Source organism: Pteropus alecto, unplaced genomic scaffold (assembly GCF_000325575.1).
Source record: "Pteropus alecto unplaced genomic scaffold, ASM32557v1 scaffold101, whole genome shotgun sequence".
Classification (NCBI taxonomy): Eukaryota; Metazoa; Chordata; class Mammalia; order Chiroptera; family Pteropodidae; genus Pteropus; species Pteropus alecto.
Genome location: NW_006432945.1, coordinates 14,967,419 through 14,979,556, shown reverse-complemented (window position 1 = coordinate 14,979,556; position 12,138 = coordinate 14,967,419). Strand labels below are relative to the sequence as shown.

General features: G+C 49.5%; 1 protein-coding gene across 1 annotated transcript; it reads right to left on the bottom strand.

The window, feature by feature from the left end:
• Positions 1-9,985: 9,985 nt before the first annotated feature.
• PIGC (phosphatidylinositol glycan anchor biosynthesis class C) lies at positions 9,986-12,052 on the bottom strand. Its single transcript, XM_006907803.3, has 2 exons — positions 11,751-12,052; positions 9,986-11,359 (listed from the first exon to the last, which is right to left on the bottom strand). The coding sequence occupies exon 2, from the start codon at positions 11,149-11,151 to the stop codon at positions 10,258-10,260; it is 894 nt and encodes a 297-aa protein (XP_006907865.1). The 5' UTR covers positions 11,152-11,359; positions 11,751-12,052; the 3' UTR covers positions 9,986-10,257.
• Positions 12,053-12,138: the final 86 nt, after the last annotated feature.

Sequence of the window (12,138 nt, the reverse complement as noted above, 5' to 3'; positions counted from 1 at the left end):
TTTTGTAATCGAGAAGGAAGTGTTCATGAGAAAACCTGGGAGGCAGAAGGAGGAAGGCTCCTTTGCCCGAACGTTAGGCCACAGGAGGCATTTCTTCCAGGAAGCAGCTGAGCTCCTGACTCAGCAGGTGCCACCACTGTTTACACATTGGACATCGAAGGGAGAGGTCACCCCTTTCGGCTTCCCCCATCTTAAGAGGCCGGAAGAGTATTCGGTGGCTACGCACATCCTTGTCCTCACTGCATTCTAGAGAGAGAATAGAGAGAGAGTCTTCATTTAGAGTTTGAGGAAGGAGAGGGCATGGGAGGGGAGAAACACTGGTTTACTCTCCCTTTGTGTTCAGGATGCGCTCATTGTGTGAAGATGAAGCAGAAAGACTTGTGCTAATTTACACTCTCCTGGTGTAATTTCTTTCTCACGTCTATATATCTTCCGTGAGTGGAGCCGTCAGCGCCCCCCGGGGAAGCTCCTGACTGGAAGAGTCAGGATGAGAATCACGCTGTGCACTTGTGTTGTGCGTTGTGTAGGTGAGGGTGTGTGTTTTACTGCATGATTCTATATCCAGAATACTTTCTAATGGAAATTACCAAAACCGAAGGACCTCGATGTAACTATCTGGCCAATTTCCATGCATATTTTTAAAATAGTTCTGGGATCGGTGTCAATATCTGCTCAATCTGTTTCCAAAAATCCTCATTTTTCTGCTGGAATCTTTAAATTTCATACTGAGAAACAGAGCTGAGGTTTGAGCTCGATGGCTGTCACACCCTACGCACACTTGGCTTTGCCACTCTGAAGACCGTTCGTTGGTATTCTTTCACACCGTGGCCGCCTAATAATGAGAACCTTGAACTTACAGAAGCTTTACTCTCAGGCTGCACTGTGAATCTCCCAGAGAGGGTTAGCGCCTGCGTGTTCCTCAGACGCATTTGACCATCAACGCTTTGTTCACGGAGCCTCCCCCAGGACGGGTGTCCCGAGGCGCCTGCCCCACCAAACACTGCGACAGTGGCTTCAGGCCAGAGGGAAAGGCACTGAGCGTGACTGTCCCCGTAGAGACTGTCACTAGCCGGAAGCTGGGTGATAAAATCAATGCTCAGAGCAACCAGAGCTCCTGGCTTGGGACGGTCCTCTCAAAGCCCTGGCGCTTTGTCACAGGCGTGTCTGGGAGTTACACAGGAGGAAGTCACAATGGCCGATGAGCCGTACACGTCGCGAGCCGCAGTGGCCCTCGCTGGCGGGTCCGCGTGATTTTCAGTACTATCTTTTCTCTCTCGCTCTCTCTGAGATCCGAGTCTTTCCGAGTGGCTTCTGCCCGCGGTGCATGTCTCCTCGCCTGGCTACTCTGGCCACACAGTTCTGTGCAGCTGTCTTTCAGAAAGCTTCAGATGGCAGACCCTGAAATCGGGGTCTTTAACCCGGTGGGTTTGTTTCTGCGGCGAGCCCCACTCTGATGAGCCCTAAAAGCTGTGGGCAGCTCCGTGTCCCACTCAGTTCTCCGGGGTTCATATCAGGGGCAGCAGCAGCATGAGGTACGTTTGTGACTTGTCAGAGAAAACGCCCAGATATTTTCAGTGCTCGCCTTCAAGCACTTCAGCGTTGTGTAAGCACCGTAGAAAATTCTGGAAAATAGCGAAACCCGAACGGCCGAGATCCGTGGTAGCACTAACTCTGAGCCACTGTTTGGTGACATCGGCGGTGCTTTGCTGGCAATGAGAGGAAAGTTGGATGCGGGATAAGTGAGGAGGATAAGTGTGTCACTCTGAGGCTTGGAGCAAACATTCTCGCCGTCGGTGAAATATGTCCCCAGAAGCAGACTTTCTGATCCTGTTCCTGGGTTAGAACACCAGACCAGCAAATGCAAACAGAGCGTCCCCTGGGCCCTGTGGACTGCTCCTGGGTTTAATGGCTCGCCGCCCCGCCCCGCCCCGCCCCGCCCCGCCGAGGCAGTTAAAGTGTCCCAAAGCCCCTTCGGAACTCAAAACTAGTTTCTGTTTGCCGGGCAGGTGATAAATCTCATCGAGCGCGACTGGAATTTAATTACACTTTCTTCATGAAAACACCAGGGACATTCATTACCTGCCTCTCAGCAGCTAAAGGCTCGCAGAACCCCCGCAGTTGAAAGGTTACGAACCAATAACAAGTTCTTCATCATTTATATGGATCGGAGGCCTCCGTAGTGTAGCCAGCTTAGACTGGACCAAAGAAAACTTGGTCTTGGACTTGGGGGAACGTAAGATGACTTTTGACCACAGCTCAGAAATAGCCCGGTCACACGGGCTCCAGTAACAGCTCAGAGAAGAGGAAAAAGAAGTCTGTTTTTGTTTTTGCTTTTTTGTAGACTTCATTGCTCCACTCACTGAAGTTACAGGAGTCAGATGGAAGTGAGTATCTTATCTGTCACCTGGATGCATAGCCAGAGAGCAGGGCCCTGGCCGGGCCAGCCTCGGCGCCTGCGGGCTGGCCGCGGTGCTGAGTGTGTTCCCCGTCTGGGCAGAAAGGAAATTTTAGTACAGGTTCTGCTGGGAAGCGTCGCCCGGCCCGCTGTCCTCCTGCTTGCAGAGCCGTGTGCTGCGATGTTGACTTTGCTGGATCTTCTCTAACAGCAAAACATCCGGAGAGGCTGGTGTCCGAACGGAGCCCGGCTCTGGAACCCGTTTCACGGCCCGGGGGCCTGACAAGACGCCAGCCAGGCTAGGCGCGTGGACAAAAAGGCCAGCAAGCCAAGTGTCACTTGCCCCAGTGGCCCTAGTTCAGAATCAATCAGAACTTCAGTGCCACCCAGCTCTGAGACAGCGGGAAACCCCACGAAGCCCTGGGGTCACCGCAGGCCACACCCCGCCTTATAGTGTCCCTGGGCCCGGAAAGGCTGCTTCATCAGCATGATCACCTGGAGCAAATTCTTCTTTACAAACCCTTCCCCCCAAGATCACCCTGCCATTGTCTGCGCTGCGATTACATAGCTCATTTGATCTCTTAACACCTTCTAATTTCCCTCATCTTAAAAAAAATTTCACCCGGCATATGTCTCTATCGACTCCCTCTCCCTCCCTACAAAGATTTCACAGCGTTTATTGAAATCTTTGGAAATAACCAGATGTCACAAAGTCAGGGTTGGGAAACAGATACTCAAGTTACAAAGGTACGTGGCGGTGGCACTGTCCCCAGTTCTCCCGGGTGGGATTGCACGGGTTCATCATTCTGTGATACGAAATAATAGGATTGTGGAGCGGGTGCAAATGGCTCGTGCCTCGCACACCACCGAAAGCCAGAAGGGGTCCTGGGGACAGCTACGTCTGCCATGTTTTCTCCCGTGACCCCTGCATGTCTGCCTGCTTTCCTGTCTGGTTCAGATTTGGCTTCTGGGGGATAATTTTGCATGCTCTCATTTGGGTCCGTTTTAATTTCAAACATTGCGTTCTTCCTCTGCCTCTGCGTGTCTCTTTTGTTATCTTGTTTTGTTTTGTTTTGTTTTCACTAGGCGACCCCCTCCTGCAGTTCCAGGCCGGCCGCCCTAAACCCACCTTCCACCCCGTTTCGCTCCCAACAACACGTCTATCCGTGGTATTTAAAAGCTTTTCGTTTGCACTGTATGTCGTATGTACATAAAAACTTTTATTTTTGATCCATGTCCGTAATAAAAACAAAGTTTATTCTATATATATAAAAAAAACAACCAAAATGTGTTCTGTCGTTTTTCTAAAGAAGATCCAAATTAAAATGAGTTTGTTTCAACTAAAACCAGGTAAGGTGAAAAATATATAACTTGATCTTTTAAGGAGCTTGAATTGAAAACAATTAATTTTACGTTCTGAAAGCACTATGAATTCAGATGTGATTTGGTGGAGAATAATCATCTATCTTCAACTGAGATGTCTGTCCAACAGATGTTGAAAAGATGCAGTAAAAATTCTGGGTGTCTAGAAAAGACATGGAAAACTGATTACTTTCAACTGGCCTCCAGGAAGCCCCATTAATAGTTATTATTCTACCAAAAAAATGTTTCCTATTTTTATTATTTTTCTAAACACTCTTGTAGGAGATCAGATAGGTACGATTATGGAAGAAATTGTACCTCTGAAACATAAACCTCACACATTCTATTTGGCAAATATAGAGGGAAAAAGATATTCAGAATAAAAGTACAAGGCAAGGCGAAGCGCCACCTTGAGAAGGAAAATTCATGCTGAGGGAAGGATGGAGTCTACATGAGTTTGGAAGGAAAGAGAACTTTTTTTAATACCTTAATCCTCAGATGGTAATTCTAACACTGAAGTTTTCGATTCATTAGAAAAAAATCACCCAAAGATTTATCCAAATAAAGGGTTTATTATTAAGGTAACATACTATATACATCCTGCCAAATATGTGATCCGAACCCTTCCCAAAGATTTGAGATTGAATTCAGAATTTTCTTTTTGAAGATCTACATGGTCTAAACTAAAGTTAAAAAGTGTCTCCTTTTGGGTGAGACCACATCTGAACGTGCCTCACTTTGGCATATTGAGACAGAAACCTCCAACACGGGAAGTAGAAAGCACCTCGTCTGGAACCAATGTTCCGTTTACTCTGGGTCTGCCGCGGCGGGTCCTGGCAGAGGGTCCACGGGGACCCTTCGGCCCATAAGTGGAGACCCCTTCACCAGCAACGCTCTTTCTTCGGACCATAAAAATCTTACTGTTTTTTTTCTTCTTACAAACGCCACTCTCCACTCAGAAATGCAAAACCAGTTTACCTCTCGGGTTAAAATTTTCATGTGTCACAATGCATCAGTTTTCGCTCATACCCCAGGTCCCATGGCTGCGAGTTAGACGCACAGGTAACCAGGGAAGGCGCCGCACGTGGCGCGGGGGCCCCGCCTACCTGGCGTCTACCTGGTGGCAGCGAGCTGATGGGGAGCCAGGTGCAGCAGGCCGCCCTCACCTCCAGGCCTGTGACTTCGCCACCTGCCAGCATCCCCAACGGAGCAGCAGCTCCCCGCACGCAAACAGAGGTCGCCTTCCGGACGGTGTTCACCGATTCATCTTTTCAGGTGCTGGGACTTTTGCACTTTGTCTTAAACCGGAACTTATTTTTTATGCGCAGTGGGACACGGTTTAGAGGGCTTGGACACTTACCTTGACCTGATGACCAGTGAGAAAGGAAAGCTCGGTCGTCGCAGAGTGAACCTGTTCCCTGTCCTCAGCAAAGAAGTGTAGGGTAGGGAGGAATTGCAGCCTGGGGGAAAATTAAACCATGCCCAGGGGTGCTCCTATTTATTCACTGTTCATAGTGTTTCTAAATTTCATAAAATACCCTTCCCCGACTCTCCTGCCCCCACCTCCGCCCTCCGTTTTCTATTGCTGAAAAAGTACAGCATTCTTCAGACCATAACTCAGCGTCGTCAGGAACAGACGATGCCTTTAATAAAAAGAATATTTCTTAAATATCCTCATCCCTTTATTTATGCATCAGATCTTTCTGAATTCGTAGCAATGTCCGAGTTACTGAGAGCAGAGGAGAAGGGACAGGATAAAAGCAGCTACAGAATGAAAGAGGCAGTTGCAGCACTGTGATAGGAGGAAGACATGTTGGTTGTTTTTCCAGGGAGAACTGTTAGAGACTTCGGGCTGACGTTATCTAGACGTTCTAGAAGCAGATTATCCACTTGCTCCAATGCCCTTAACATTCTAGAATGTGGTAGTTTTGACCTCTGACAAAGAAAGGAGCATTGGAACTCATTTTAGCCAATCAGAAACCAAACGTTTCATTTCTACTGGAATAGTGTGATCCGAGGCTCTAACTCATGTAAGCGTTGGTCGAGAAAAAGTCAGTGGTGTGGCAACTGCAGTAACCTGTCAGCTTTGCTTCAGCTGCTAACGAAAAGGCTTTCGATTCAGAAGGTGCCTGCCTCCGACATCCTCTGGACCTGGTGAGGGGAGCTGGTCTCCCCAGTCTCCAGCTAGGAAAACCCAGGACGTCTAGGAGATGGCGAAAAGAGAGTTAAAGGTAAGAAAAAACAAAACATATACACTGGGGGGGAGGGGGGGGCGTGTCCACAAACACCCTAGAAGTTGAAGGCCAAAACAAGATGAGGAAACAGCTTCTGTCCTTCATTTGCCGACAAGGACACTTTCAGTGGGTTTGTGGCGTGATATACTTTGATCCTCTTTATCCTAGAGTTTGAAAAAATGTTGTATTGGCCAACATCTGTTTGATAACTCAGCATTAAGTATTATTTTTTTTTAAAAAACTCAAAATTGATACTGGAATCTTTGGTTTAGTTCCATGAAATTCTGAAGTAAACCCTGCAATTGTGAGTTCATTTTAAAAACATAAACCTCGCCCACAGGAAGATAAGATTGCTGACCAAGAAAAAAACTTCTACGGCCCTTGATAACGCTACAGCGTCATCGTGTCTGAATAAGTCAGATAGAGTTCATGATACTGCAGCGTTCTGTGTTCCCCTATATTTAAAGGGACACACCAGCTGCCTCCCCTATATCACATGTACCCGTTCTTGATTGTTTTTTATGCTACAAGTTACTATTGAATCGCAATACTGTCCACATATTAAGGTCAGATTCGGGGGCGGCAGTTGAACAAGTCAAGACTATAAACAGCCCACCCCGCCATGCCGTTTTTAATCAAATCAAATTTCACAGCACTTTACGTCAGGTTCCGATTTCCAGGCCCAGCTCACAGCTTCCGTGCACATCACAGACAGGAGCCAGGGCCCGACACAGAGCGAAGTTCCCCTTCGCCAGGCCAGGGGGCCTGAGAGGCGTAAGGAGTCCCCGGAGTCCAGGAGGGAGGAGCCGCTGGCGTGGGCAACAGCTGCCAACGGAGTGTATATTTGAAGCTCCATGTAGCACTATGGAAAAACTAGTCTTTCGGGCTCTTCCGGGCCTTCAAGCAGCTCTCCCTTCTTCCTGGAGCCGGGTTCCTCCCCCTCCCCGCTAACCTTTGAGCCTGTGCTTGAATGTCACCTTTTCCACGAGACCCACCCCGACCCCTTACTCAATACCATTGCTTTTTCTTTTTTATTTTTCCCATAGCATTAATTACCACCTTCTTATCTTCATTACCCATCTCCTCCTGCTAGCACGTAAGCTCTGCTAGGTCAATTTGAACCCATTTTATCCGGACAAATGGACACATTTGTGTCCATTTTATTCATAGATATATCCCAAGCACTTAAAACAATATCTGTCATATAGTTAGTGCTTAATAAATATTTGTTGAATAAATTTCTGAGGCTGAACATCCTAAAAGGTGAGTAGAGATAGGCCTCGACAAACAAGTGTTTTGTTAGATGTCGTCTCCTCAATTTAGGATAAAAATAATACCCGTATTTCAGGATTGTGATAAGAAACTAAGATAATGTACATGAAGTGTCTAACACAGTGCCTGGTACACACTGGATGCTCAAAAATGGAACTTATAATTTATCGAAGACAAGCATGCCATTTATTTCCCGAATTTATGGAGACCTGCAGTTATTTCCCAAACCACAATTCAGCAAGAATCCCAAGATGCTTGTCAAATTTCATCACTAAAAGGAATATCAGTTACTTCCACAAGATGGCGCTGTGTCCCAGCCTGTTACTCTGCCTTCGATCTGTTTGAGTGTAAAATTGTGTGACTGATGCCCTCTGCTGGCTCGTTTTGGTTTTTCTTGACCTTGAGCCTTTGGCTTAGAAAGTGTAAATGACGGCTCCAAAGGCTTCCTCAAATATGCTCAGCGTGAATTCTTAAACCCACGGTTTAAGCCGGCTGCCCAAAGGCTTGCTCTTGCTTACGGCACTAACACGGAAGACAGGCACTAACGCTGGCATCACTCCGATCGCCACTCAGAAGCACCGTGTGTGATCATCACATGCAGATCCCGCCCCGCACAGCCTTCTGGCTGCATGCCAGTCATCTACCAGCCACATCACGCCGCGAATGAAGCACACCCGAAGCTCCTTCATCCTCCATCCCGACCACAAGCCCTGGGACCATGTCTGGAGGGATGGGGAAAGCTGCCTCTCCATTCTTCCCTTCTTGCTGTCTCTGCCACCACCACCCTCCAGCCTTAACCAGTAACTTAGTGACAGGAAGCAGAGCTGGGAGGAAGGGGTGCAGAGGCGGAGAGCGGACAGCATCTTACACAGACAAATATGTGACAGGTTGGGATTTTCATTCCAATGCTACTGTGGTCCCCTCCTCCCTACCCACCCTCCCCACCCCCGCCATATCCTCTGGGAATCTGAATCATTAATATCCTACTTGCAACCTTTCAGTGCGGTTTAAATTTAAGAGACTGGCTGCATCACTGTACTTCAGTGATGAGTAACTTCCCTACCAACCGTCACACTAGGTCATAGCATCGTCGCCTCGGCCGGCATCCCCATGCCAGCGGCCACCATCCCCAAGCCAGCAGCCACCCGGAGAAGCACGCAGGAAGTGAGCCTCTTCATCTTTCAAGGAACAGCACTTAAAGGCTTGGGATTTCCCAACATTTTCTTACAAAATATTTATAGTTTTTTTATTTGCATTTTTCCTCAAATCTTCTTGGAATCCATTTATATTCCTAGCCTGTGTGGAACTTCTTGGCATTACTTGGAAAAAGTGTGTAAAATTATCATTTATTGTAAACTCGCCCTGCTTAATTTTCAGAGGCCGGCCGCTCCTCCCGTAAGTCGTGATTTGTTGAGCGGATCCACATTTGCTCTCCTGCTTGATGGCGCTCGAGGCTGTGACGGTCCCCGTGAGTCTCCCTCCTAGCTTGGGGAGGGGGTGTCCGAGTCTCTGATCCTCCCTCCTTTCCCTTTGATTCTTGTCCTTCCGATTTTCTAGTTATCAGTCCCAGGTGAAATCAGTGTTCAAGACATCTTTGAGAAATGTGTTCAGAGAAATGAAAACTGCTTCTAAGGCATACTGCTGCCCCAGTGAGATTTCTGACTCAGAGGTAATTCCTAGTGACAAGGGACAGTACAGGAGCTGGCCCTGGAATGATTTCATGAGGGGCCCGCCATTCCGGGAGGGGCCTGATGCGTGTTGCACCGTCGCTGGCCCCGAGTCTTCCTAATGGTAACAGTAATACTGGCTAACCCGAATGCGGTGCTGTGTCCAGCCTCCTTCAGCGTGCTTTGCGTGTGTCTCATTGAATCATCATGATCACAGAGGCAGAGATTTCATTCCCACTTTCCAGATGATAAAACTGAGTCATGGGGCAGTTAAGTAACTAGGCCACGATCTGGTCATGTGCCACCCCCTTACATCAGCGGGACTGCTGCTTGTCCCCTGCAGGAGGAAACCCAAACTCCTGAACATTCTGACACCTTCTGAACATCCAGACCTCCCACTCCAACTTTCCCTCACGTCCCCACAGCCCCGAGCTCCCATCATACACTCTCCAGCACTGTGCTAGAGCTCCCACGTGCCAGGCACGTTTTGCATGCGGGTGTTTCGAGCCCGATTTAAATGGCAGCATCTACAACTCGGATTTCACATTAAAAATCACAATTACAGTTACTGGGCTTTAGTTAGAGTTCTACCTGGCAGTCCGAAGCCAGGCCCAACTCTGACTGGAAGCATTCAGCTGGAGCAGAGGAGCAGCTGTCACCGGACGGGGTGCACAGCCATCAGTCAGCTGTGCTTGTTCCACTGGCTCATGTCGCCGACCTGGCTCCTACAGGCCTCTGCCACCTTGCCCAAACCATCTGTCGCCTCTTTAGTGTATTACGACAGAGCACACGCCCTTGCAGTTCCTTAAATACTTGCTTCACTAAGCAGAAACTGAGTCAAGGTTAAGTGACCGGTTCTGTTTTTATGCAACAATACTGGACATGGCATTAAGCGTCCAGGATCTGAGCTCTAGAGAATAGACCCTGTGTTAGCACATGGAAAAAGAGAAGTGACATCACACACACACACACTCTCTCTCTCTCTCTCTCTCTCTCTCTCTCCATTCTCCACGCCCCTTTGTCTGCCTTTTGCTTAAAGAAAAATCGTGAGACAATTTGATGGATATGTTGTTATTTTTTAATAAATAGAAACCACATCACTTCAGCTGTTAAGGTGAATAAACAGGATGCAGTCACCCCTGAGGGCCCCAGAAAGTTCTCACCCAGCAAATAACAGAAGGGATGAGCACCTTCACCAGCCAAGCCTTTGGCCTCCGTTCCCCCACCCACATCGGTCTGCTGCTTCCAGAATGGACCCCGGCCTCAGACCTTAGCTCGCTGGGAGGCCCGCCTGCCAGGCTGCAGGAATGGAACGGGGGTCCCTAACCTAGCTGAGGAACCGAGACAAGTCTTCTTTGATCTCAGCCTCGTCCCAAGGCCCGTGGATGTTCTCCTTGAACAGCTGCAGGCGAATGAGGTAGAAAGGGCAGAGACAGGAGATGGACACCAGCAGCAGGGCGAAGAGGACGGCGCCCACAGCGCTGATGGACAGCAGGCCCCCCAAGGCTGAAAAGGCGAAAAGCAGTGTGACCCCCACGTAGCTGCGGGGAGTACACGCCTTCAGCTTCTTCTGTAACATGGGCCACAGGGCGAAAATCTGGATGGCGAATGTCACCATGATGAAAGCATGCAGGGTCCGGGGCAGGCGTGAGGCCAGGCAGACAGAAGCAAAGATGGCCATGTTCAAGGACAACGTGCTGGACACGATGGCGGCGTTGGCTCCATAGTCGAAGAAGATGAGGTGGCCCAGGAGCATGAAGACGGACATGGCGTAGACGGTGTCCGTGCTGACGGACTCCGTCAGGGTCTTCAGTACCGGCGAAAACCCGTACGTGAAGGTGATGAAGACGAGGGCGCTCTTCAGGTCGGCCCACCGGGTCCGCCCACTCCTCCTCCGGCCCTCACCTCCATCGATGAGATCAAACAAGATGTAGCCGATCAGGGAAGATGCCAGGCCGGTCCCGAAAAGCCACTGGGGGGCCAGAAGGCCCTCGTCCATATACCACCAGATGACCACAAACACACAGACGCTGCACAGCTGCTGGATGACCACGCTGGACTCAAACACCACGGCCCAGTATCGGTACTTCCGGGCGTAGATGTTCTTCCGGAGCTCCTCCAGGAACCGCCGGTCCACATAGTTATCGGGAAAGGGCTGTCGCTCATACAAGACCTTCTGCCACCGGATCTCCTTGGTGTTAGCGACCGGCTGGGCACACATTATCCTTTCCCTCAAACTCAGGCCAGTTCAGTATCCCTTGCAGAAGTTCATGTGGTTCTCGTTCTTCATAAAGCTTTGAAGTGAGACTGCTCTGGAAATTCCATGCTGTGTTCTGGTTGCAACCTCACCTTGTTTGCAAAGGCAGCAACCCAGCCTAGGCCTGCAAGAGATGAGTTCTTCTCTGAGGCTGGACACTACAGCCAAGTTCCTAGAGAGAGAGAGAGAGAGAGACCAAGTGAAGGTCAAGGGTACGATTAAATCCGATGGGAGGAAATCGGTCTATTAAAAGGCTGAGCAAAATACATGTAGTGGCCGGCTTACAATTATGGATATTAAAATTGCCTCTTGGATTTTAAATGATCATGCCTTGGATAACACCAGCCATCTGTTAGCTGTCACTTACTGAGTGCCTACTATGTGCTAAGTGCCTTACACGGCTTCGTTCATCTCCACGAGCTGGCAAGTTAGTACTAGTCCCACTTTAACCAGTAAAAGGGCCGTGATTCGAACTGCTTGGGTAACTTCGGCCCCAGTCAACATTAGTAAACAGTGAGGCCTGCGCCCCCTCCAACCCGCTTCTTAACTCGGGGTTCACATACCCCTAGGTCTACGGACGGGCTTCGGCGCCTCCCCAGCGCGGGCCCTGCGTGCTGTACTCCTGGCTGCCACTATTGCAAATGTCTAGCGCGAGGTTCCAGGACTTTGGGTTCTCAAAGGCACGTGTTATCGGAAGAAAGAATTGTTCCCGGCCTGCAGACAACAGCGACCTGCACAGCACTGGCGAGCGTGAGCCCTCCGGTTTCCCGGGCCAGGACGGGGACGCGAAGAGACCGACGATCCCAATCCTCTACCCGGGGCCACCATCCTCCCGATAACGACGAAACTCGTGGGGGTCGGAGCTACTGACCCCTCTCCCGTGGGAAACCGGTCAGAAAGACCCGGGAGGCCCGGCTCGTGTGCGAGCACAAGTCCTGCGCCCGCCCCGAC